Genomic DNA, 25370 nt, shown 5'->3' on the forward strand with positions numbered 1-25370 from the left:
CAGGCGTTCTAGGTCCCATGTCTGTCCATGGATGTACTGCTCAGTATCTAGGCAAATCCACTTCCTTTCTGTGGGTCAATCTGCCTGCAAGCGTCTTTGATGCTGCCTAGCTCGGAGAGCCTGTGGGAACAGCATACTCTATTGCTGCATGACAATACTGAGGGAAACATCACAGTAACGCCTAATTATGAGTCCTTAGCGAGAAGGACGGTCAAAATAACAGGACCAGAGACACTAGGGTCGGCATGAGGAATCACACCTTGAGCTTTCCTCAGAACCACCACAGCCCACCTCTCTCACTCTCTCTCTCTCTCTTTGAGCTATTCGCAGCCCTCCAAAAAGACACAAGAGGAAATGCAGAGTTCCCAGCACAAGCATGGCCAGTTTTGTAGCACTGCTGAGTAGGTGCATAGACCATATGCTGCAGTATAAAGTCTGAAGAAACACAAAAAGGCAACGAACAACCATCCTTATTAAGCTAAGATACTCGGATTCATTGGACTGAATGACTCTTGGGGAAGAACTATTTTTCGGGACAAATTCAGTTTTGGACAAAATGCGTTGAGCCTGGAATCCACAGAGATTGGCTTATGGCAGGGATGAGGATGGGCCGTTCTCTTGGCTTGGTGAAAAGCCCACACACAGATGTCATAGCTCCTTGTTTTTCACCTTATTTTTAAATACATTAAATCTGGTTAATTCCTACTAGAACATTCCAGTGGGTGGTAGCTGGTGACCAATCCAAAGATTTATAACGTGAACGGATTTTATGGGCCTATCGATTCTGGAGCAGGGATCATTCTATCGCAAAGTCAGATTGTGCCAAATGCCCCATACTCACCAGATCTATTTGGCTGTGAGATCACTCATGCCGCCACAGGCTGATGACAAATCTTTCGGTGAAGAAGCCGTTACATAGCAGTACCAAAGAATGCTCCCTCGCTGGTCCCTCCCAGCAGTACCCTGGTGCCCACTCCAATGCCAAGTCACTGGTTGGTTTTTTGAGCTCTCTTGCCCTTTAGCAGCTCCCTCTGTGAACTCACTTCCTGTAGGCAGCCTGTCATTGGACAGCCAAGTCTTCTGGGTGACATCATAATCCACACTCCTGTTGCACTGAACTTGCCGATTATGATGCCAGCAAAGAGCAGGATCCACTGGACAGGCTGAGCATTACTCTACTATCTCTTCAGAAGGAGGCAGCTAGATCGAACTTCTGAGGTGCAGTACAGGGAGTGGAGACACTGGACTGGTAGCAGGCCTAGAGATAGGACAGTGCTTTTCTCTAATGTATTTTGCTTTTTAAAAGCTCTTGGCAAAAGCCCCAGACTGTAACTGAAGGTCAGTTATGGTGCAAACCTGCCCCCCAACCAGTCTCCCTCCTACAGAGTTCAAAAAGAAATAGACAGGTTCATGGAGGACAGGGCCATCAATAGCTTTTAGCCAGGATGGACAGGCATGATGTCCATAGCCACTGTTTGCCAAAAGCCAGAAATGGGTGACCAGGGGGGTGTAATATGATGAGGTTTCTGGGCACAGCTAAGGAAACCAACTCAGAGATCTTTGCTTATAAACAGGCCACTTACAGCCCAGGCTGTGACTTCCTTCTCACTGAGGCAAAACAAACCAGCCACAAAAGTACCTCTGCCAGCCACACTGGCCAACCAGAGGCCACACAAGCAAACCCACAGGTTCTCCATCCACTCCAAAATGCCCAGTCCAACAGCCCCCTACTCAGGTGAGAGGTTATTAAGCCTATTTCACCAGCTCCACACAGAGTCTTCTGGGCCCCAAAGGGTCCAGGCACAGTCCTGGCTCAATATATACTTGGATCTTACCCAAAACAACATGCTGTGACAATCCTTTAGAAACTAAAATCTAAAGGTTTATTAAGAAAGAAAGAAAGAAGAGGGCGAGAGTGAAAAATTGTTAAAGTGGTACATTACATACATCAATTACAGCTATTGATGCAGGCCAGCGATGTTATATGTTGATTTCTTGAAAGTCTCTGAACACACACCTTAAGAGGGGTGGGATTCCAGTTCACATAGGTTAGTTTCTGGAAACTGGAGAACAGAAGACTGGAACACTTGAACAAAGATGGAGACTGTCAAGGCCTATCTTGTAGTTTTTCCATATGGAGGGAAAATTTCTTTCTTCTTCCATAGGTTACGGGTTACCACCTGACCAGGTGGGCTATGGTGGCATGTTGCCATTGGTCACTGCTTTCACCAGCACATCTCTGTTCCCTTGCATGGTATGTGGAATGGACATTTGGACACCTGATCTCAATCCCACTGCTCAGTCAGGTCACCTGACCAGATAGGCTGCTGTGGTACTTTACCATTGGCTGCATCCCAGAGAAGTCCCAAATTCCTGAGATGTGTATTTGACATCTGAGCCTTTGTTTAGTTCATCACCCTAGCTGGGGGAGGTGATCACACCTCCTATTGCGAATGTCATCACTAAAACATTTCTAACCAGCTATAGAGCCAATATCTATAACTTCACCTACAAACAAGGCACAGGCATACAAGCAGCATAAAAAGATTCAGGGCATTACTGGATTTCATTAGACACCTCACTTGGGCACCTAGCACAAGGTTTGGTGCCAATTTACATACAACGGTAACATAAATAGCTTCTATACTCAATTTAGAAACACAGTAACTTCACAGGGGGGAAAACGTGATGATTTCCTGTTCTCTTCTTTCCCTCTGGGGAACCTGGCATGGGCCACTGTCAGGAGACAGGACACTTGGCTAGATGGACGGACCTTTGGTCTTCCGTTCTCTGGATCCAAGCACTCCTGAACATTAGGCAACTTCAGAGATGAACTTTGTAGCCTATGCCCATGCAGAAGTAGTAAGAGCAGCTGTACGTATGCAGGTAGTATGAGCAATTTCTTTTCACTTTTAGCTCTTTGTGGTAAAAGGTAGCTCACAACAGATCTTGGAAGATGGCTGCTGGAGGGTGAGCGCAAAGAAATTACTTGAAAACAGCGATAAATATTTGGGACAGCTCAGGTTTGAAAACAGTTAAGGAAGAGGGTTCTTCCCCAGATTCCTATGAGATGTGATCTCCACAGTAAGCTATCTAGTGACAATATAGTTGTATGATGCAGCTGTATTGTGGATGGCTGATGATTCTGAATTTTTTTTTTTTTTTTGGATACTGTTAATCACACGTCAGAATCTGTAAAAGCATGGATGGTTTATAGACGCAGTTTGAGAGGGAAAGCTGAGCTGCAATTCCCACGGGTAATTACTGCTGACAGGACTTGTGTTATTGTGAATATGAATGAATGTACCAAGAAAAGGTGGATGAAGGTAATATCTTTTATTGGGCCTTCTGTTGATGAGAGAGACAAGCTTCTGAGCACTTGTAGGGTCTTCTGTAGATGGCTTGAAAGCTTGGGCCTCTCACAACAGAAGCTGGTCCGATAAAAGATGTACTTCCCTTCCCATGTCTCTGTCATCCTGGGACCAACACAGCCTACAATGAATGTACATGCAAATAACCCAAATTCCTATTCTGCCAAAGCAGTTGGCACTTTGAAGCTGAAATTATTGCTAGCTGTGCTGTCACTGAGACAGGTCAGGGGCTACGGGAAAAGTTTTGAATTCCATTTGCTAACAGCTCCTGGACCACAATTTACATCAAAGCATCCTTCCTTCCAAATGCATGCGGCAGTGAAGTAAAAACAGGTGTTCACAAAGGTACAAGAAAAGACAATGGCCCAGCTGGAAAGGTAATATAAAACAGGAGACAGGATATTAGCTCAAACTTCCAACCCATTTCAGAATCTTTATTGAAAAAAAAATTAATCACAGCATCTGAATCATTATTCAAACACATTTAATAAACAAAGAGAAACAGTAGCAAAGGGCACTGACACGTGACAAACTGTACAAAACCTCTGGGTTTGCAGGCAAAACCTGAGGGTGAGGAGCCTACGGCTGAGCTGCAGAGGTCTGAGGAGCTGTGCCTCCACCCCTGTGGCTAACCCCCCACTTCCCCTCGGACCACTCAGTCACCCTGAGAAGATTGATTTTAAAATGTGCAGAAACAAAGACACTTTAAGAGAAGGTTAATTCCAGTCTCACCATAATGGAATAATGTAGGCCACTGGGAAATTGGATAAAACACACTATCAGTTCCCAGAACTAATGCTTTAAAGTGAACCTTCCCCGAGAAATGCAAAACCCCACAGCTACTCATCAGAATTCCTTCCACGGCTCCCCCCAACCCCACTCACCAAAATATACTGCCTGTCAGGGCAACAGGATGGATTTGATATAATTTGCTTTTGCAGTTTCAGTTTGAGGAGATAGTTGGGACTGAGCTAAAGGCAATAGAACAAAAAGCCCCGTCTCCGGCAGTGCAGTGATGCAACTAATGCAGAACGTGGAGACCAAGCGAGACCAGTTCTTCAAACCTTAACAGGCCTAAAGGTGACCTCTCGCAGACAGTGAAGAGGAGAAACTCCCAGCTCGGTGACTTGGGCAGGCATCCTGCAAGTCTTTGTATCTAAAGGAGCCCATAGCCTCCCAGAAGACATAGAACAGTCCGCTTCTTATCAAAGAGCTTGAGATTCAGTTAAGATGCAAATAACAGGAATCATTTCCTACAAAACAACTTGTTCCATTGCATTTTAACAAGAATGGGCAACTGGGTTCTATCGGGACAGTAAATCCAGCTTTAACAATTCTCGTTGGGCTGGGAAGCATGGGAAAGGGAAAAGAAGTCAATTTCTATTGTCTGTTTCCCATGTATCTGGCAGAAACAGGCAATTCACTGCAATATATACAAGACGTACTGAACTGGTCTTGGCCTGCTGTAACTAGTAGATTTTTCTTCCAGTTTTAGTGAAGCCACACTCCCTCTGGTACGGAGAAGGTAGGGCAGTCATTTTTTTTTCAAACAGCTGTTCTGACAAGCAGGCCCTCCTCCAATGGGCTTCACGGGCATGGTGTTTTTGGTGACCCCAAAAAAAGCAATGAGGTACCATTTTCAACTCAACCTGTGCTGAGTAAAATGTCACCCTCCAAGCAAACCTAGCATTGCCTCATGCCCACCAGCCTGAACACAAGTCAGTTGGCCTTGCATTGACTATGTCTGAGAGGGCAACTAAATTACCCCTGCTATTTCCTGATTTCCCCTTCTCCTGGCAGGGTGGAGGGCAGAGGGAAAGATGGTGATGTAAAGGCCAGTGTGATATGTGGCATTTATGCTGCTCAACTGCATATGTGCATTTTTTTTTTTCATTTCTCCCCCAGGACCACAAACTGACTATGGCTGGTGCTACAAGATACCCACAGATAAGAGCTATATGTATACATCACAGTGTTATTTGGGCCCAGCCAAGGCATCCAGTCTCATCACACCCACGCTATTACACCACATGATAGGAAAGATGGTGGGGAGCAAGAAAGCTGGATGAATGAGTACGGTATCAGGCCACCTGAATTTCAGCAGCCCCAAACTGATACAATGGAAGTCCAAAGACATCTGGCTCAGTCTGTTGCTACCAAGACTAGCCGGCACAGATAATCCATCCTCCTTCCTGAGAAAGAGGTGAGGACCCCAATGGAGAAGATATACTGACAGCACTTTGGAGAAAAGCTGGATTGGAAAATGTGTGTGTGTTGGGGGGTAATCCCTCTGAATTACTCTATTGCACCTTGTCACCCATTCCCTCACAAGCCTTGTTACGCTCTTCCTCAAGCCCACACAGAGGAGGACAGGATGGGAAACTTCCCTATGCACAGAACACCGGCAAGACCACAGTGAGCCCAAATTCCTCCCAGGAGGATCCCTCACTCATCTCTGCAAACCAGGAATTCCGTGCTCATGGTCCAGGAACTTCCATTATGACCTTGCCGACACCACTGACTTCCAGTGTATCGGTAACTTTGGTTCAACAGCAGTTTGAGACACTCACTCAAAAGCCAGAGCACTGGACTACAAGGAACAAAGCCAGGACAAAGGGGAAAAACATGCAGCAAAGTCCTACGAAATTCCATTTACCAGATAGGAGGGACATGTCACTGCTTAGGGATGGCACAGATTCACTGAAGGGACCAGTGAGTCCAGTTTGGCTAAGATTAGAATTAAAGAGAGAGGCACAAACGAACATTTGCACATCCATTCAAGGCATTAAAAAAAAAAAAAGTCACAAAAGTCGACACACCACTTTGGACAAGAAACACCACAACACTTTGGCAACTTTCACCAAGCCCGCAAAGTCTCTGCAATACCCCTTGGTACTTTGGGCTGACCTAACGAAAGTGGGGTAACGAGAGGGCTGCCGATGTGGAATTGGCATGTATAAATAAGGGCTCTCCTCCCCAAACTATCTGATGGATTTAAAACAAACCTACCTGCCTGCTACAGTACAAAACAAAGCCTCCCCTAACTCTTCCTGCTGGGAGACCACAGCAGCACATCAAGGGAGTCCATGCTGCTAGAGACAAACAAGGCAAAGCTGAACATGGCAGCAACAGGTCCCTAATCTTGGTAAATCAAGTAATATCACGCCAGGCTAAGACAGAGTTGTGGCAAGGGACTGGAGGGGAAGTGGATTGGGATCCCTGTCACTGCTCTCATCCAGCCTGGAGAGAATAAAGGACAGAACCATTTACTCCGTCACTAGCATGGACCAATGTAGAGTTTTAAATATGCGTGAAGAGCAATGGGCTCTGGGCTGTGCCAAGAGCCCATATAGAACAGTGCCAGTGGTAGACCCCTCCAAGGTGCACGTTAGACAGAAACACAACTCCTCTCCGCACGGAACTTATTTTGTATCTAACTCAGTGCTCAGGAACCTGACAAGTAACAAATACAAAGAATGAAAAAGTTTCCGTATTAAAAAAGCCAAAGTTCTTGTTTTTTTGTCACTCACTTCTAAACCCTCTTCATCTGATTTGTGTGGGGCCAACCGGTGGGGAGGAACACTGGAGGGCATCTCTAAGTTTTCTACCTGATAAACCTGGGCACACAAAATGGCATAACTCTAATACAAATCCTCTTTTACCTCCTCCAGCCTGTTCCAAGTGAGGCTGATAACAAGGGCTCATGGACAGGGACAACCCCTTCTGCCCCGCACAAAGGCTCAGACCGGGAATGCAGCCCAGCCATTGTTGGAAATATTCAATACAGCAGCAGCCAAAAAAATAAAATCAAACATTTGGAAAAGGGACTATCCAACTGGAAGAGCCTCTTCTTTCCTTTGTTTCCTGGGATTAGGGGGGAAGCCTTTGGTTTTGACCAGAATTATTCTCTGTTGGCAGGACAGGCTCAGCTTTGCTTTGCGTTAGCTCGGTTACTGTACAAGAGCAAGGCTGAAGTGCGGAGAAATGCTCTGCCCAGATAGATCGCCCTTTTGACATCTCAGAGTATAACAGGAACAGACACGTGGATCACATTCGGGATCCTCGCTCCTGAAGAATCTGAAAAGAGAAGGACCAGCGTAATAAAGGTTGGATTTGGACAAATTTGGGTGTTAGTTCTCATGCTTTGAAACATACTATTTGTGTCAATAAGGGAAAGAAAAGTTGATGGAGGAGGGGAACATGTGAAGAAAATTATGAGTCTCCCTCAGAATCTTTAGAGAAACTGTGGAGAGCGATAAAGCCTCTTCTAGAGACAGAGGTCAGCTGCATGCAGGAAGTTCACAAGGATAGCTTCATATTTTTGATACCCTGATAAAAAGCTGATAAAAAACAAAACAAAACCCAAAACCAAACCAAAACAAACGAACAAAAAATAAAAAAAACCAACCTCGTCCACTCCCTGTCATGACAGTCTGCTAGGAAACATGACCTGCTTCAATCTTCCTACTTGTTCTAACCCTTTCTTCCGTCCTTTTTACACATTTAAAACAGAATTCAGCCCTTTTCCCTGTATATCTATGGTTCAACACGAAATTTACATTTACCATAACATTGTCTAATAAAACTGCAAACTCTCTGAATGATTTGGGGGCCGAAGGAAGAGAATAAGAGTGCATGAGGAATTATTAGTATCAGTCTCACGGCATCATTAGAACACAGGTTTTTTTTTCTTTTTCTTTTCTGTTCATTGCGGCATTTAAAGACAACTCTCTTCACCAGGTTCCTCACCTTTGCCTTTTCACTAGGTTCGATGACAATGCCATTGGTAGAATTATTGAGCTCCCTTGAGACGACACAGAGGAACTCTGCCTGGTCCTCATTTCCATAGTTATAGGAAGATCCAATGCTGATTAGCTGAAGAGCAGGAAAATAACCAAGAGGCTGTAAGGGTTAATGCAGCAATAGCCAATGGACATTGCTTTGCCCTTGATGTCACCTTGTGAGCTGTAATAACTGGCTGGCTGAATCCAGTCAGAACTAAAGTTTGAACATGACAAAAACATCTTGGGTATTAACTTGCATTATAAGTTTTCCTGACAAATGCTACGCATGTTCTTGGGTCATGACTGGAAGTGCTCCAGATCCCCCTAGTGGTAGCTGAACTCAGAAATTTTAACTGTCAAGGTAACTTGGCGTGTAACCGTGATGCGTTTTCCAATTCATGACAAGACTGGGGGGAAAAAAAGAATGAAATTTTGCAGTACAAAATGTTAACCCCCTAGCCAAATACTTCAGAAAATGGATATACCTGGCAAAGTGGGCTCTATAGAGTCACTCACTCCACAGGATACACCTGTTTAACTAAGTTCTAGAAGTACAGCTTCTGACTTTTTGATGCAGAAACCGTGGACAAACAATGTATTTGTCACAAAGGTAGGACATTATATTCCAACAACCAAGGAATATCTGGCAAACGAGCACAGTTATTTTATAATTATTACACAAAAGCAACAACCTGGAGTATATATATCATAACAGTAATTTGTATTTCTCAACCCTCCTCTTCAGACCAGCTTTGGATTTCACAGCCTGAGGAAAAACAGCATGAATCTTGCATATTTTAACAGATACACTTTGATTTTAGAAAAGAGAATATCACTTATACAAGGGATAGCTGTGGATCTCTGTGCCGCTAGTATAATAATCACACCCATTGTTCTGTGGATCTGAACGAGTATTAGTCAAGCTATAATAATGGAAATGTCTTGTACAATGAATGAGCTTTGATGGCTGCATTGATTCACTACTGAGGACAAAAGAATGGACTCGGGCTGTCAATGGACTATGCTTTCCCTTTGTATTTTACCACTTGACTGTCTAAACTATAATGAACTTAACCAGCTGCACTTTAGATCACAAATCCCAGTGGATACACAGAATCTGTATTATTTAGGCCACGCCTACATTACCCATACAGACCCGCTAAGGGTTCATCTTCCAGGGTTCAATTTTGCGCATCTGGTAGGGCTGTGCAAAATCAACCTATCAAGATCAGCAGTCAACTCCTGTACTCCTTGCTACCATGAGGAGTAAGGGAGGTTGACAGAAGAAACACTCCTATTGACCTTCCTCAGCGAGGATGCTCAAGTAAGTCTATTTCAGATAAGTTGATTCTAGCTAGAACTGCATTTCCCTAGTGTAGACTTGGCTTACCTCATTATACTGCTACTTATATTTGGTTTAGCTCTCACTGAGCTAGCAGAGTATGTGTGCATGAGCAGGGGAATCATATAACCAGAGAGAGTCTGGGAATGACAGGGGAATTGAATTCGTCATCCTGGACAATCCGAGGGGTCTGTGTTAAGTCTGCTGACAAAGAGAGCAACTAGTGCCAAATATTGTAAGTGCATTTGTTCACTGGAAAATGGACACTGAACCATCATACTGATTTCACATTGGTCACTGCACAGCTAACACAGTCACAGATTTGGTAACTACTAAACTGGGCTGGATTTGAACACAAGTGAAGGCTCTATCGTCCTAGTCCTATGAGTCATTTGATGTCATAATATTTCATTATAAGTAGACGTTGCAGCCCCATCTTGGCTACAGTTCAGAAACTGTCATGATACATAGACCAGCTTGGTAGCTTTGGTTCTTTCCACACTCACAAAAGAGAATAATTTGTAATTTCTAGTACCAAAATTGGGGCAGATTTATACCCTCTGCATCTCCCCCAAAACACAGCCCCTGAACTGGTTGTGATGCAGATGTGGTATGTTTAGCGTTTTCAGAGCAAGGTGCTTCTCACGTCACTCAACTCTTCTCTGTGAATGGGTCACGGTACTGGGCTCTCAAGAAAGTAGATGTCATTTCTCCTGCAGCCCATTCATTCTCCTTGGACTAGAGCTACACAGTGGGGCCAAGAAAATGGGGGAGAAGAGAAGAATTTTTCAAGAGTCTGACAAGGAAGCAAAAGATCTCACAGGAACATTACTTATTTCTTGTTATGGGTTCAATAAGCTACTGTTGTTCCTCTGGCAGTTATTCCATGTAAGGTGATTTGATTCTAGCTACAGATCTCCTTCTGCACCACTCCATAGCAGGGTGGAGTCATAAGAGGTGCAGTTAAACAGAAATCTAAATTAATTCTATATGTTGTTCCCAAGTGGGGATTCTTTTTTTTTGGATATAGGAATGGCAACCACCGGCAACAGTACCTGTTCAAATTTCCATCCATCAGACATAGTGGACACCATCTGTGTGAGTTCTTCCTCTTGGCACTGCAGAACTCTGTACACATGCTTCACAGGCCCCTAAAACATCAAGAAAAAAACCAAGCAGGAATTTTAAAATCAAGAAGAGGGTTAGCCATGTTTGCTTTCAGACAGAAACAGACAGCTAAGGTGTTAGCTGCTTCTTGTAAGGAAATCTTACGCGTTGTGCCTGGAGAATAGTATTAGAAGAGGAAGACTGAGTTGCATAGACTTTCCCAAGTTAGTCTATTTTATATTTTTTCCTTTTGAGAATTTTGCAGTGACTTTTCAAAAGCACTTAATTAATATTAGAAGTCCAAGTCCTCCAGGTGTGTTTTGAAAGTCTTACTCTTATAGATCTGAATGTACAAATTAAAAGTAATGGTTCACCAGCAGCAAAAAGAAATGCTGAGAGAAAATGCTATTCTGAGGAGGTTTATATTTGATGAAAATATTAAAGTTGTCCAGGAAAAACCAAGAAAAGCATATAGAGCTCTCATGTTGCAACTATAATGGGAGAGAAAATACTCCAAGTTTCCCCTCTTACGGTTGGCTTCAGATAAAGAGTCAACCAAGTTTACGTGGACGTTACTACATCCGGAAAGGGAAACATACTACACTGGGCACTCACACAAACTGTTTACGTAACTTAACATTTTCTGCCAAAATAGTATCACTTCAGTTTTACTAATTGCAAATTTAAAACAAACAAACCATCAAAAAATTAACCCAAATCCCAGTCTCTAAATGGAATGTATAGCCCACCTATTCAATCTTTTAATAGGTCAATCAACTAATCTGCTTTTTGGATCCCCAGGTCCTATCTATTGCCTTTTCGCACCTTGTTTCAAACGATCTTTTTTCCATCCTCATCTAGTCCATTGTTCCTGATGTCGATGTGCAAATAGGGGAGAGCACATTCAAGAGCCTGCGTCTGTAGGCGTAAAGGATGCTCTTTCTGATTGGTGCAATATATGAATGACAGTAGGAACACCCAATTGCTTGAAAGACACTAGTTTGCTGCCACGTCTCTCACCCTAAAGTGGATTATATCTCTGTCACACCCTTATAAATGATTGAATCCCGATGACTGAGCTTTTCTACTTAAGTTTTAATGTGCATTACTTGAGAGGTTCTGTTCTCATTGTCCCGTATCCGCTCCTTCACCAGACGCACCAGTGATGCAATATTGTAAAACTCAGCTTCCTCCAGTACCCCTAAAAAATCCGAAAGCAGAGGAAGGAATTCTGTTAGTCAGCAGAAAAGAGAATAAGGGCAATTTTATCAAAAGGGAGAAGTACATGGCATCAATTTGCAGTTAACTTTATATTTGCAATTTAGCTTACATGTGGTACAATAAATAGATGCAGAACGGATGGTGCTATTGATCTCAGCCTGGCAGAAAATGCTCTATTCATCTGGTAATAGCCTCCTTTATGTGAAAGCACATGATACCTAACTCGCCCTTCTCTAGGATTATAGAAAGCCACTAGGCTGTAATAGGGAAATACTGCTCTTTTATTGAAGGTTTTTATCAAAATACATTTAACCATCTGAGAGCAATCTGTTTCATTTCATCATGTTAGAAAAAAAATCCATTAATGTCTAGGGACATGCAGGAGTGCAATCTAAGGAGAAAACAAGGGAGATCATTTCTGGAGAATGTTTCCTCTCTTTCTCAAAAAAGTACAATTTGCTGTTCAAAGCCAATGAATTAAGCAGACCAAGGATAGCCTGCAGTATGATCTAGAGGTTTTGGATTCCAATATATATCAGCTGCATATTCTTTATGAACATCTTTGTGGGAGCTAAAAGGAAACGTGATTGTGAAATGGAGTTTACATACAAGATACTACGTTAATGCATTAGAACAGTGTTTTCCACCCAGGGATACATGTACCCATGGGGATACACCGAGGTCTTCCAGTGGAGTGGGTACATCAACTTATCTAGGTATTTGTCTAGTTTTACAACAGGGTACATAAAAACACTAGTAAAGTCAGTACAATCTAAAAGTTCAGACAGTGACTTGTTTCTACTGCTTCACATGCTTTCCGCTGAAATATAAGTACAATATTTCTATTCCAATTCATTTATTTGATAGTAAGATGAAGAAAATCAGCAAGTTTTCAGGTGGCCTTCTGTGATATTTTTGCATGTTTTTGTAAGTCAGTAGTTTTTAAGTGAGATGTAATGTGGTGGTCTGCAAAACAAGTCTGACTCCTGCAAAGGGTACAGTAATCTGGAAAGGTTGAATGGCGCTTGTTTCAAGACCTCAGATTACTTTAGGACCATGTTTCTTAACTGGTGGATGCGTGGGGGTACTTTTTTTTTTTTAAAGGGTGTACATAATAAAAAAAGGTTGAGAAATACTTCATTAGAAAGTCTCCACATCCAGATTAGGTCCAGGCAATGATTGGCAAGTCAAAAAAGACCACGGGGGGGCTTTACTGTTCTTCGGTCTACAGCACAGTTTTTCTTACCTTCTTCTGCCAGTTCCTTGTTTATTATGAGTTTTCCATGTCGGAGGTAGTTCAGGATCGGACCAAAATAAGTGGGATCCCTGTCGATGAGATATGCCCCTGTCTCATCCTGTGAAACACACATGGGAGTCAAGCTAGGTGCCCCTCTACACTGGGACTCCTAAAATTACTAACTCCCTTGAAGCTGTATTGGTATTAACAATGATAAGGAAACTGCAAAGTTTCTATAGTGTAGACAAGTGCAGGCGCATATTTGCAATGCAATGGGTAGTGTGCTGGGTAGGGAAATCTACAGTATGGCAAGTGAGTCTGTCTACACTACTTTTTATTTCTACAGCTTCTCATCAAACATGAATGCCTGTCAAAGGGATGGTTAAAGTGAACCAGAGAAGTTGGTGGGTGGGAGCAATAGGCTAAAGTAGATCATCCCAGTCACAGGAATTGGGTTTTCATTAATCCAAAAGTGAAGAGGCAACCTTCTGTTTACATGTAAATCCCATTCCGAAAACCTTGTATTTGCTCCTAAACTTATTTTTGTTTATCTGTGAGGCCAAAGGACCCCTTGGGAATCAAGCAATCGCAACAATGCACTGTCAGCTCTCAAATTCAACTACAGGATGAACCCATCTAGTACGATACACTTTTGCACAGCAACAGCCATAATGCAGCATGATTTTAGTTAGCCAGATGACCACTTATCGGTATGGTTAAGTTTCTCGTGGTCCTATAAAGTTTGTTTACAGACACAAGTCCTGGCTCTTAGTGTTCTGCACTGTTATTTAGTTGTAATTTATCCCTAACTGTCTTCTAAGAGCTTAGTAAGCTATGGAAGTGTTGGTAAAATTGCTAAACAATACAAACCTTCTGTGATACAGCAAATTCTCTCATTTGGCACTGCTCGCATCCTGAGGGTGCTGGACTAGAGTTTCAACCTGTATTCTGAAATGACTCTTGTTCTATAAAATGCATCTTTAGAACAAACCTTCCTTGCACAGTAACAGAGAGAAAGCTGTGCTAGTCTATATACTATCAAAACAAAAAAGCCAGGTATACCATCACTGGACCTAACCAGGTTACTCACAGAATCACGGGTACATTCTCATGTTCCTCATCTAACATCATATATGCCATCATGTGCCAACAATGCCCAGATGCTTTATATATTGGACAGACTTCAAACTCTCTTAGACAAGGAGTTAATGGACACAAAACAGACATAAAAACACTCCTGATCCACAAACCAGTCAGCCAACATTTTAATGGAGTGGACCATTCTGTTAATGACTAAGAGGAATTTTCACAACAGTCGTGAAAGAGAGCCTGCTGAACTCTTTTATATTCAAATTCAACACATTAACACGTGTTTTGAACCGGGATGCAAATTTTCTGGATCATCATAGGGGCTCTTTTGCATACTTGGCTTAATCTAATTCTTGACTTCCCCTCTCCCCGCCTCTCTACTCTCTGATTTGCTCACCTTGATATTTTTTTTTCTGATTTGTCAACCTTGATTACTATTTTTGGTTCTCTGTGCCTTAAATATTGAGCCTTTTCTGGCATGCTATGGTCTGAAGAAATGGGTCTGTCCCACGAAAGCTCACCACCTAATAAACTATTTTGTTAGTATTCCTTGCACAGTTCTTCTTAATCTTTACTTCAAAGCTCTATACATCATGCTGGATTCACCATGTCTGTAGGCACCAGTTCATCTTTTGATGTGACTACTGGCACAAATATCTGCTCCTAAGGCACCAAATGCTACCAACAAGGTTTAGAAATAAATAATATTTCTCCAGTACTTAGAGATAAATAAGACAATCCTTGCCTTGAATGTATTACAACATTAGGACGTAGTCTTGAAAACTCTGTCACTGAATTCAACAGGGAGTGCTCTTAAAATATTTGCTGCAATAAGCCCAATATTTAAATGTAACGTGATAATGGACAGTAATATTTAGTAGAGCTGGGAGGAGACTTACAATAAGGTAACATGTTTGTATGTTGGTGATGCCAATATTTATTGATATTTTAAAAATATTTAGATGGTTTAGGACGTATGTGCCAAATCCTACAATTGGATCCATGCAGGCAGACCCCAAATAAGGCCACTTAAGGGAAAACTGCTTTTTCCTAAGTGAAAAATTAAAATGTAGGCACATTAGCACTCAGCACTGTAACAACAGGGACAAACATTACTGCTCCTAAAAAACTGCAGTCTTTTAATGTCAGTCTCCTTCTTGTTTCCGTGACTTGTACAATCACAAAACAAAAGAATGCTTCTGAGGAAATTAAAGAAAAATCAAAGACACACAACCCAGGCCTCACTGCAAATGACTAATGGTTTTCATCTCCTCTGGACAATTTGCTGATCTCCAGACTAAGCATCACATACTCACAGCACCTCCTTATTTTCCACTTCTTAAAATCAACATCACAATAACAAGTTAGATCTATGTAGGGTCTTTCACGCAAGAGTGACAAGGTGCTGCACATCATTATAAAATTATCACGAATTAATAGGTGAAAGAAAACACACTTCTTGCCCCAATTTTAATGTGTCAAAACACAATAACAGCACAGACCTTCTTGAAGCATACTTTGATGCAGCAAACATTCAAAACCATTACAAGTAGGTCACAGTCTTATTTTTAAACACCATAGAATGGTTCAATAGTAACAGAGAGTAAGCCATGCTAGTCTATACACTGTCAAAACAAAAAGCAGTCAAGTAGCACTTTAAAGACTAGCAAAATAGTTTATTAGGTGAGCTTTCGTGGGACAGACCCACTTCTTCAGACCATAGCCAGACCACAACAGACTCAATATTTAAAGACACAGAGAACCAAAAACAGTAAGCAAGGAGGACAAATCAGAAAAAGATCATCAAGGTGAGCAAATCAGACAGTGGAGGGGTGGGGGGGGAGATCAAGAATTAGATTGAACCGAGTATGCAGACGAGGCCCTGTAGTGACTCAAAAAGTTCCCATCACGATTTAAACCATGTGTTAATGTGCCGAATTTGAATATAAAAGTCAGCTCGTCCACTTCTCTTTCCAAAACGGTGCGATAATTTCTCTTCAGTAACACACATACCTTGAGGTCATTGACAGAATGCCCCATTCCATTAAAATGTTGACTAACTGGTTTGTGGATCTGGAGTGTTTTGATGTCTGTTTTGTGCCCATTGACCCTTTGTCTAAGGGAGTTAGAAGTCTGTCCAGATCAATGTAATGTGGATCAATGTAATGTAATGAAGATCAATGTCAAAACACTCCAGATCCACAAACCAGTTAGTCAACATTTTAATGGAAAGGGGCATTCTGTCAATGACCTCAAGGTATGTGTGTTACTGAAGAGAAATTATCTAGTGCGTGTGTGGGGCACAAGTTCGCCGGTTGGCGGGGGGCGGATTAGGGTTCCGGGGGGATGCGATCGGGGCCGTGGTCTCTGTGCGAGTTTGCACCACATGGGAGAGGAAGACACCGGGGTTTATATGACGCCTTTTCCCCGCCCCGCGCAGCCCCTCACCTTGTCCGAGCCCAGCTCGGGTCCGTCCTGGCAGCAGAGGCGGCACAAAAAGGATTTGGGCTCCCGGCACAGGGTCTGCCGGGTGCTCACGAAGTACGTGCCGCCCACATTGAGCCGGACCCACTTGGAGCCAGACCCAGGCCTGTCCGGGACGGGCGGCTCGGAGCCACGCGGGGACAGCCCCCCTACGGAACCGGCTGGCCCGGCTAGGCGGGGGCTCGGCGGCCCGGGGGGGACCGGGATGCTCCCAAGCACCGGGCTGGGCGTGCGGCCCCGCGGCGGCCCATCCCCCGCCGGCATCAACTCCGCCATCCTGGCGCGTGACTTCGTGGGGGGTCGCAGGCGAGGGTAGCCCCCGCCTCGTTCAGCGCTGGGGAGAGACCGGAGTCCAGAGCCCGGCAGCCATCGCTTCCCTCACACCAAAGCCCCTCCTCCTCGGAAGGGCCGGGTTTCACTTCCGGGTCAGCAGCGAAGTGCGGGGCACACCAAATTTCTCAGGTGTGGCACACAAACCAATGGCTAGTCTGTGTTAAAGGGGACTCCGCGGGCAAGGAGCTGTCAAGAAAGACTCAGGAATACAATTTAATAAGCAACCCTTGAGGGAGGGTGGAATATTACTTCCGGCGCAACCGGAAATCAGTGAGGTAATGCCGGTGAAGGACTCGGCATTTCAGAGGCGGGCGATTGACACGAAACCTATATGCGAAGGGCAGGATTTGTCAGAACGTGTTGTTATTGAAAGCGGCGCCGTTAAGAATCACTTCCGGGTTACCTGCGGGTGGGGCGGGGGGGGGTGATTGCAGGAGAGCCTTTCCGGGGGCATAGAGCTATGATTGGCTGGCGCCGGGTGAGGTTTCCGGAAGGTGTCTGGCCGCAGGACGGTGGCGGTCGCTGAAGGTGAGAGCAGCCTGGGAGGTTTGCGGGTGGGGGCACCCCGGCGCGGGCAGGTGGTGTCGTGTGCCGGGGACTCGGTGCAGCAGGGCGTTGTGTCCGGCTGGCCTTGCCCGGCTGCCAGGGCAGGAGGCGCGTCCGGTCCTGTCCCCTCCTCTGAGCTCTGGCGGGTGCGGGGGGCTCGTGCACTTCCTCTCTGGATCAAACCTCCGCCGATGTCCCGGCTTGGGGCTACGGGTGGCTTCGTGGCGCCGCCTTTCCCGGGGCTCTGCGGGTGGTGATGGTGTTTGGCCCTGCTGTGAGTGCAGGGGACTCGACTCGATGATCTCTCAAGGTCCCTTCCAGTTCTACGAGATAGGTGAACGTCCAGCTGGGAGCTGTACTTGGTTGTCTGTTGCGGCCTCTTTCTGCCCTTTGACTGTATGATTCTGTTACTCCCGTGCAGTGACATCCTATAGTAAGAGCAGGGTGATCGGTGGAGCCTGACCCCGTGGCCAAGTAACCACACATTGGCGGTTGTAATTCCAGAAACTGGGCAGCGAAGGGTTTACTTTGCCTTGAGTGGCTTGATAGTGTTGCTGTGTTCTGCCATGTTCCATCCCAGGAAAGAAAATGGCATTTGAGGCCTGTTGAAATTAACTTGATATCATTTTATCAAGCTGAGAGAAGTACAGTAAACTTTTTCATGTCCAGCTTTCTGTGACCGGGAACTCTCAGATAAATGGCATTTTAACCATAAGTAAATACAAATAAATACAGCGAATAGAGTATACATTTACAGTGTACAATACTACTGTTGTTGGTAAACACAGTATTCCACATACATTTTCATTTTTCCTGAGATGTCTAATCTTGTTTTTTCTTTAGTGTTATGCATTGTGAGGTTTACCTCTTTATTAGCTGGAATGTTTGACTATCCAGCAACTTCCCAGTCCTGGGGCTGCCAGATATGAAAGAGTTTACTGTATGGTGGTGCTTAATTATTTCTTATGCAGTATTACTCTTTTCTCAGTGACACAAGAAATGCAAAGTATTGTAAACAGTGTTACTGCTGGTGGGAGTCAATGGAATGAGTGCAACAGCGGCTGAGATAGCTGAAGTTATGTTTCAGCTGATTAAATACCCAGAGCTTAACGTGGATGAAAATAAACTTATCTGTTCTTTTCTATTTTTATTCACATTTAAGTTTTTCTGTTTTTGTTTTCCTAGACCACAAAAATGGCAAGTCGCAGAGTTGCTCTGAAAGCGATTGACTGGGTGGCATTTGCAGAGAGGGTGCCGCCCAGTCAGAGGACTGTGTTTAATGCCCTGAAAACATATAGTGATGCCCTTTCATCTAAGTGAGTATATTTCGGTATGAAAAGGTTGCTCTGGCAAGATGACCGTGGCATTGGCAATCCAGCCCTGTCCGCAGAGGTGTAAAACAGTATCATCATTGTTTAAAGTGGCATTCATATAACTCTGTGTTTGCCATAAAGATGTTTAAATAATTGTTAATTCTTCACAATAAAGTCTGAGGGGTTTTTTCCAGCCAAATTCTGCTCTTGATTTTCTTCAGTGTTATGGTAGCTAGAATGTTAGTGGGAGTCCACAGAGAGCTTGCAAGTGGCATGACCCCCCCCCCGTAGGCATCCTTCAGTCTGCATAGACTATGGATCGCGCCCTTTAAAGTTTCAATTGAGGACTTCATTTACAGCGTCTATTGTGACTATAAAGACCCACACGAGAGCGACAGTCCTTGCTGCATCTCTTGCAGATGTAGTGGGTGTCTGGCAAGTTCTTATTGTGCTTTCTGTGCGCTCGCTTCTCCTCTGCTAGCTGTCTGATCTTCAACTCGCCCTTCTGAAGGCCCTTGTGTAACCCCTGCCTCCATCTGCTGCGGTCGTCTGCTAGTTCTTCCCAGTTGTCCAGCTCGATGTCTACCTCTCTGAGGTCTCTTTTGCAGACATCTTTGTAGCGGAACTGGGTGCGTCCGGGAGGTCTTTTATCAGAGGCTAGCTCACCACACAGGATGTCTTTTGGAATCCTTCCATTGTTCATCCTGTGGACATGGCTAAGCCAGCGGAGTCGACGCTGCCTGAGGAGGGTGTGCATGGTTGGGATTCCAGCTTGCTCGAGGACGGCAGTGTTGGTAACTCTGTCCTTCCATAATATTCCAAGGATGCGCCTGAGGCAGCGCAAGTGGAAGACGTTCAGCCTCTTTTCCTGGCGGGCATACAGGGTCCAAGTCTCGCTGCCATAAAGGAGGGTGCTGAGGATGCAGGCTCTGTAGACTTGCATTTTGGTGTGAGCATACAGCTTGTTGTTATTCCACACTCTCTTGCTGAGTCTGGACAGAGTTGTGGCCGCTTTTCCGATCCTCCTATTTAGCTCAGTGTCCAACGACAGGGTGTCAGTGATGGTGGACCCGAGGTAAATGAACTCGTGGACAACCTCTAACGTATAGAAGTGGCATGACCAAAGTAATATTTTCAAAAGTGTTTGATTTGCTGACAAATCTCACTATCAGCAGTAGCGAGTCCTATTCGACATTAGATTGGCTATTACTAGATGCGCATGTTGGTTGCCAGAGCAGCTAAGGCTGGTCTGCACGTAAAATTTATATCTGCATAGCTGTGTCCATCAAGGATGTTAATCCTCGCCACATCTGTGCTGATGAAACTCTCAGTGTAAATACAGCTATACTGATAGAAGTGGTATTTTGTAAGCATAGCTAACATCACATGGACATGTAAAGTTTCTACACTGGCAAAAAGCCTTTCTTTTTTGTGTGTATGTTGTGTTGGTGCTTGGGCATAATTGTGGCAGTGCAGATTCTGTATGTAGATACAGCTACAATACCATGACTTATTATCTTTTTAATAAAACCTATGTTAGTCTTGCAAAACAATAATGAAAATTAACCAGCTCATTCTCCTTGCCTGCTCCTACCATTGTTCATGATGGAAAAAACTGAGAGTATTGTACTTACCCATCCAAAAAAATTGTAGGCACGTAAAATTTTATGTTGCTCCTTTATTGCCATTTCTGTGTTAACAGTCTGAAAATAATGGCAGCTAAAATTAGCATAGTCATAACTTATTCTGCGTAATGGATGCTGCAGAGTTGTTTGGCATGGAACTGGGAGCTCTCTGAAATTTTGCTCTGGGGATTTTTCTATCTGCTGTTCTGTTCCATCTGTACAGGCTAGCCTCCTTGCCAGAGAAGCCCCCAGCTATTGACTGGACTTACTACAAGACTGCAGTTGCTAAGACTGGTTTGGTGGATGAGCTTGAAAAGAAGGTAAGATTCTTGTCCTCAATTAGATGTTGCTGTTGTTTGAAATCCAAGTGGAGTCTGCTCATATCTAATGTACAGGACTCAAAACTGTGAACTTTTCCTCTTGCAGGCTGCTAAGTGAAATTTTTAGGAGGTACTAATTCAGATCCAGTTGCCTTACATCACACTGTTGGTATAAAGCAGCCTGAATGCTAATGGCAAGGAGGGGCATAAAGCTAACACATTTTCTCTTACAGCCTGCATAGGTTTTCCAGCCTGTTGATGTACAAGTGGCCTGAAGAAAGAGGAAAGCTCTAACCATATTCTATTCTCTGCTGATTCCCTGTTGGAGTACCAGTCTATTGAACCCAGAGAGCATAAAGGCTATTCTGATATATGCTCTGATACTTGCCTGCATGCAGCTGGTCTAGTATTGGGAATGATCCTGGACAATCTCCATCACATTCTGAGCTGTGCCAAGGACCTGGCCCAAAAGCCTGCTAGAGGAAAATTTTGCAAATATGGTTGAATGAGGTGTGATTGCTTGAGAAATAACTCTGTGCTGCCTGGGAAGGGACTGTTCGAACGTCCCACCAGCCCATGCCGCTGAAAATCAGGATTTAAAAAAAACCCACTGTTAATACCCCAAAGTGGTGTGTCAATGAGATGAATCCCTTCAAGTGAATGTTAACCTTTTTTTCTGACTGGGCCCTGGGGAAATAACCAGCACTTGCTCAGGGTCATGTTAAGGGTTTGGTGTCAGAGGTGGAATTAGAACGTAGCAGTTCTTGTTTCCTAGCCCTGGGCTCAGGCTACAAACTAATCTGCTGAGGTTTAGAAGAATTCAGGAACTTGTTTTTTGTTTGTATAACTTGAGTTTTGGGACAAGATAATCATTCTTTGGCATTAGATCGTTGTTAATTCTTCCAAACAGCACTGTGTTTTGGCTTTGTACAAAACTGTGAGCACAACAGTGCAGTGCTGAGTGCTTGTGCTGAATTACAGGGCACCGAATGAAATTAATGGGTAGCAGGTTTAAAACTAATAAAGTTCTTTTTCACCCAGCACACAGTCAACCTGTGGAACTCCTTGCCAGAGGAGGCTGTGAAGGCGAGGGCTGTAAGAGAGTTCAAAGGAGAGCTAGATAAATTCATGGAGGTTAGGTCCATAAAAGGCTGTTAGCCAGGGGTGGGAATGGTGTCCCTGGCCTCTGTTTGTCAGAGGCTGGAGATGGATGGCAGGAGACAAGTCACTTGATCATTGTCTTCGGTCCACCCCCTCTGGGGCACTTGGCACTGGCCACTGTTGGCAGATGGGATGCTGGGCTTGATGGACCTTTGGTCTGACCCAGTAATGGCCGTTCTTATGCCGTGTACACATGAGAGCCAGCCACTGCTGCTTCTGAAGTTAGCATCCAGTTGAGTTGATTGGTGACCTATTGCAGGAAGCTAGTTCACTTGGAAGGATCTGAGTGTTTTGGGAGAAAACAAAAAGCACTAGTTTGTCTACTGGGGAAATATTAGCGTTGGGAGCGTGTAAGGCTGTAACAGTATTGAGAGGTAACATGTTCAAAATTTGTGTTTTTTTTTTTGTTTTGTTTTGTTTTGTTTTTTAATTTACAGTACAATGCACTGAAGGTTCCTGAGCCTGTGGACACACAAACAGTGAAGATAAATGCCCAGGAGCAAGAAGCTGTAAGATTTGAAAACTCTTCCTTGTCGCATGGTTTATCTTTGATCGTTGTAGACAGTATAGAGTGTTTCTCATTTATGGTCTGCTGTTAAGTAACTGCTGAGGTGTGGGAGCTGCAAGCCTGGGTTTGTACATATCAGTAGCTTTTGAGCAGGGGTAGGTACTCTCTCCCTTTACCTCTCCACATATGGGGATTTAGATTCAGAGACTGGTTGCCAGTTCTACTTGCTCTTCTGCAGTAATAAATTTGAAATTAGTGTAGGACAAAGGCAACCAAATGCTGATCACTTGAGGATCTTACTGGCATCCTAGCAGCAGGCCAAAGGATGCACCTAATTGCACAAAAAAAAAAAAGTAGGCCTGAACGCTTTCTAATGTGGAGCTGGATGTCTTGGAGGCTGCATGGGTCAAGATGACGCGTTACATAGTGGGATTTCTAATCTGTGGGCTCCTCTGTGCAAAAAAGGAGGATGTGTGTAACATAAATTCCAGTGATTGTACTTGGGCCACTGGTGTTGACACATACGCTGGGGTAGCTCAAGAGCTCCTTGTGGCTTCCGCTGTTAGAGAAAGAGGTAAGATAGAATCATAGAACACTAGAATTGGAAGAGACTTTAAGAGGTCATTGAGTCCAGTCACCTGCCCTCGTGGTAGGACCAAGAACCGTCTAGACCATCCCTGACAGATGTCTGTCTAACCTGCTCTTAAATATCTCCAGTTTCCACAACCTCCCTTGGTAATTTATTCCAGCGTTTAGCCACCCTGACAGTAAGGAAGTTTTTCCTAATGTCCAACCTAAACCTCTTTTGCTGCAGTTTAAGCCCATTGCTCCGAGTCTGAGAATGTTTAACATGCAGTAGAATGAGAGTCAAAGTTCCACTGCAGGAAACAATCTAGAATTAATAGGCTCACTGCATCCTTTGTTCTCTTGTAGGCTAAGAACGCTGTTGAATATGTGCAGGCCTCTAAAGCCCGTATTGCTCAGTATGAGAAACAGGTAGGTTGGATGGGTTGTACCCTCTGAATTTCACACTTACAGCAGCTTGGCATGCAACCTTGTTTTAATTTCTAAATGTGCATAGAGTTTAACTGGAATTCTTGCTTACAAACAATTTTAATGTCTTGTCTCATTTTCCACTTCAAGCTCGAGAAGTTCAAAAACATGATTCCATTTGATCAGATGACATTTGAGGACTTGCATGCGGTCTTCCCTGAAACCAAACTGGACAAAGAGAAATATCCGTACTGGCCACACAAACCTATTGAAGACCTGTAAATGTGTCTGACAGCCTTTTCTGGTGACTGTCAAATTCTCTAGAATCTTTTAAATAAAGTAATTATGGAGGGCTGCAGCACTGTGTCTTGTCCTGATCTCAAAACTGAAATATTAAATCCACGAGGGATTGTTTTAAGAGGGTGACGAAGGCTGGGAAATTAGCAGGTCATTGGTTTTGGAGGCTCTGAATGCTACACAGGGTAGGGATAGTTCCTGAAGGAAGACAGGACTGAGTCTTCCAAGCAGGTTATCCAGGTTGAATGTAGAATACTCTTGAGGCTCAGGTTATGCCCAGGGTTGTGCCTATGTCCAAGACAACAGCTCAGTGACACAAATGACCAGCCCAGTCCAACTTTCAGACCCTGTCTGTATTACAAGTGGCAGTATGTCTCTGGTGTCTGCCTGTGAGACACTCATTGAACCTGGCTACAAACCTGGCCAAATCGTACAACGCTTACAGCAGCTTTTGTTCTCCACAGCCTCAGTGACCAACTGTGCTTGTGCCTCAGCACTGATTACATAGTTGTGCAATTAGCCTAGGCTGCCTCAACTTGGGGTAGGAGAGGGCCTTTGGGTTGTAGAGGTAGGGATGGGAAGGGCTTTACCACACAGAGCCAGGGGAATGTTATGGACTGGCTCTGTGAACCCATCAGAGAATGGGCAGACATGCCACTCTAATTCTAAAGGTTGTGTATAGCGTTGGGGTACATAGGTATTCTGCTTAGAAGAAGCACAAGGGACCATTTTCAGGGGAAAAGCCAATATGCCATGTTTATTGAGAGTACAATAGAAAACCAGCATATGCTCCCACACATGCTGTCTTGCCAGTTAAAACAACAAGAAGTCCTGTGGCACCTTATAGACTGACAGATACTTTGGAACATAAGCTTTGCCCATGAAAGCTTATGCTGCAAAATATCTGTTTAGTCTGTAAGGTGCCACAGGATTTCTTGTTTTTGAAGATAACAGACTAACACGGCTACCTCTCTGATAGTTGCTGGTTAAAGTTACAGTTACCAGTCTGTGGCTCACTTTCAATTAGTTGATCAAGCTAATGAAATATGAGGCTGGAGCGGGTTTCCTTCAGCCTGGGCTGAGATCCCACTGGAATTGGTAGACGAACTCAAAGTCTGTGGTGGACCAGCGTCCTCTTAAAGCAGCATTAGAATCAGTGGATTTTGCATCCCGTTTGAGAGTGCTTGTGATCTATTGACATCTCTTAATGTTTTCCTAGGTTATCTATTGTCCCAACATGCTGATTCTTATTGATGACTGCCTGCTTCCTCCTCTAGAGTCTGTCCATATGCTCTCTTACATTTAATCAGGATATGCAGCCATATGGGTACCTGTCCCACCCTAGAACATTTAGTGAGGGTCTTGTACTTATTACACCCATTCCTCCTTCACACAAGGGGCTTTCATTAGCCGACAGACAAGATAAGCATTTAGGCAGCGCATCAAGTTAGTTTTAACAAACCCGCTGCAATATTCAAGTCTGAGTTCAACCTTGGATACACTAAATCCTTGATTTAACAGACTAACTGGGGGGAAGAGGTGTCTCTTAATGCTGAAAGTCCCTCTAAATCTGAATCTGCAGGACTGGAGGCAACTTGCAAGGCACAGTAGGGTGTGCTCTGTCTGAGACTTGGGAGGA

General features: G+C 44.1%; 2 protein-coding genes across 3 annotated transcripts; one reads left to right on the forward strand and one right to left on the reverse strand.

Annotated features, from left to right (window-relative positions):
• Positions 1-3773: 3773 nt before the first annotated feature.
• On the reverse strand, positions 3774-17002 carry KCTD2 (potassium channel tetramerization domain containing 2). The gene is made up of 6 exons (XM_075014292.1): positions 16600-17002; positions 13072-13180; positions 11714-11805; positions 10553-10648; positions 8121-8246; positions 3774-7448 (listed from the first exon to the last, which is right to left on the reverse strand). The coding sequence occupies exons 1-6, from the start codon at positions 16909-16911 to the stop codon at positions 7419-7421; spliced, it is 765 nt and encodes a 254-aa protein (XP_074870393.1). The 5' UTR covers positions 16912-17002; the 3' UTR covers positions 3774-7418.
• A 396-nt stretch (positions 17003-17398) lies between these two features.
• On the forward strand, positions 17399-23792 carry ATP5PD (ATP synthase peripheral stalk subunit d). Of its 2 annotated transcripts, none has more exons than XM_075014478.1 (6): positions 17399-17496; positions 18700-18830; positions 20676-20772; positions 22371-22442; positions 23375-23437; positions 23585-23792. In XM_075014478.1, exons 2-6 carry the CDS (start codon positions 18709-18711, stop codon positions 23714-23716), a joined length of 486 nt encoding a protein of 161 aa, XP_074870579.1. In that variant the 5' UTR covers positions 17399-17496; positions 18700-18708; the 3' UTR covers positions 23717-23792. The 2 variants fall into 2 exon arrangements, with proteins under 2 accessions (XP_074870579.1, XP_074870580.1); XM_075014479.1 differs by lacking the exon at positions 17399-17496 and adding an exon at positions 17674-17848.
• The last annotated feature ends 1578 nt before the right edge of the window (positions 23793-25370 follow it).

This window comes from Carettochelys insculpta, chromosome 20 (genome assembly GCF_033958435.1).
Source record: "Carettochelys insculpta isolate YL-2023 chromosome 20, ASM3395843v1, whole genome shotgun sequence".
In the NCBI taxonomy this organism is placed as follows: Eukaryota; Metazoa; Chordata; order Testudines; family Carettochelyidae; genus Carettochelys; species Carettochelys insculpta.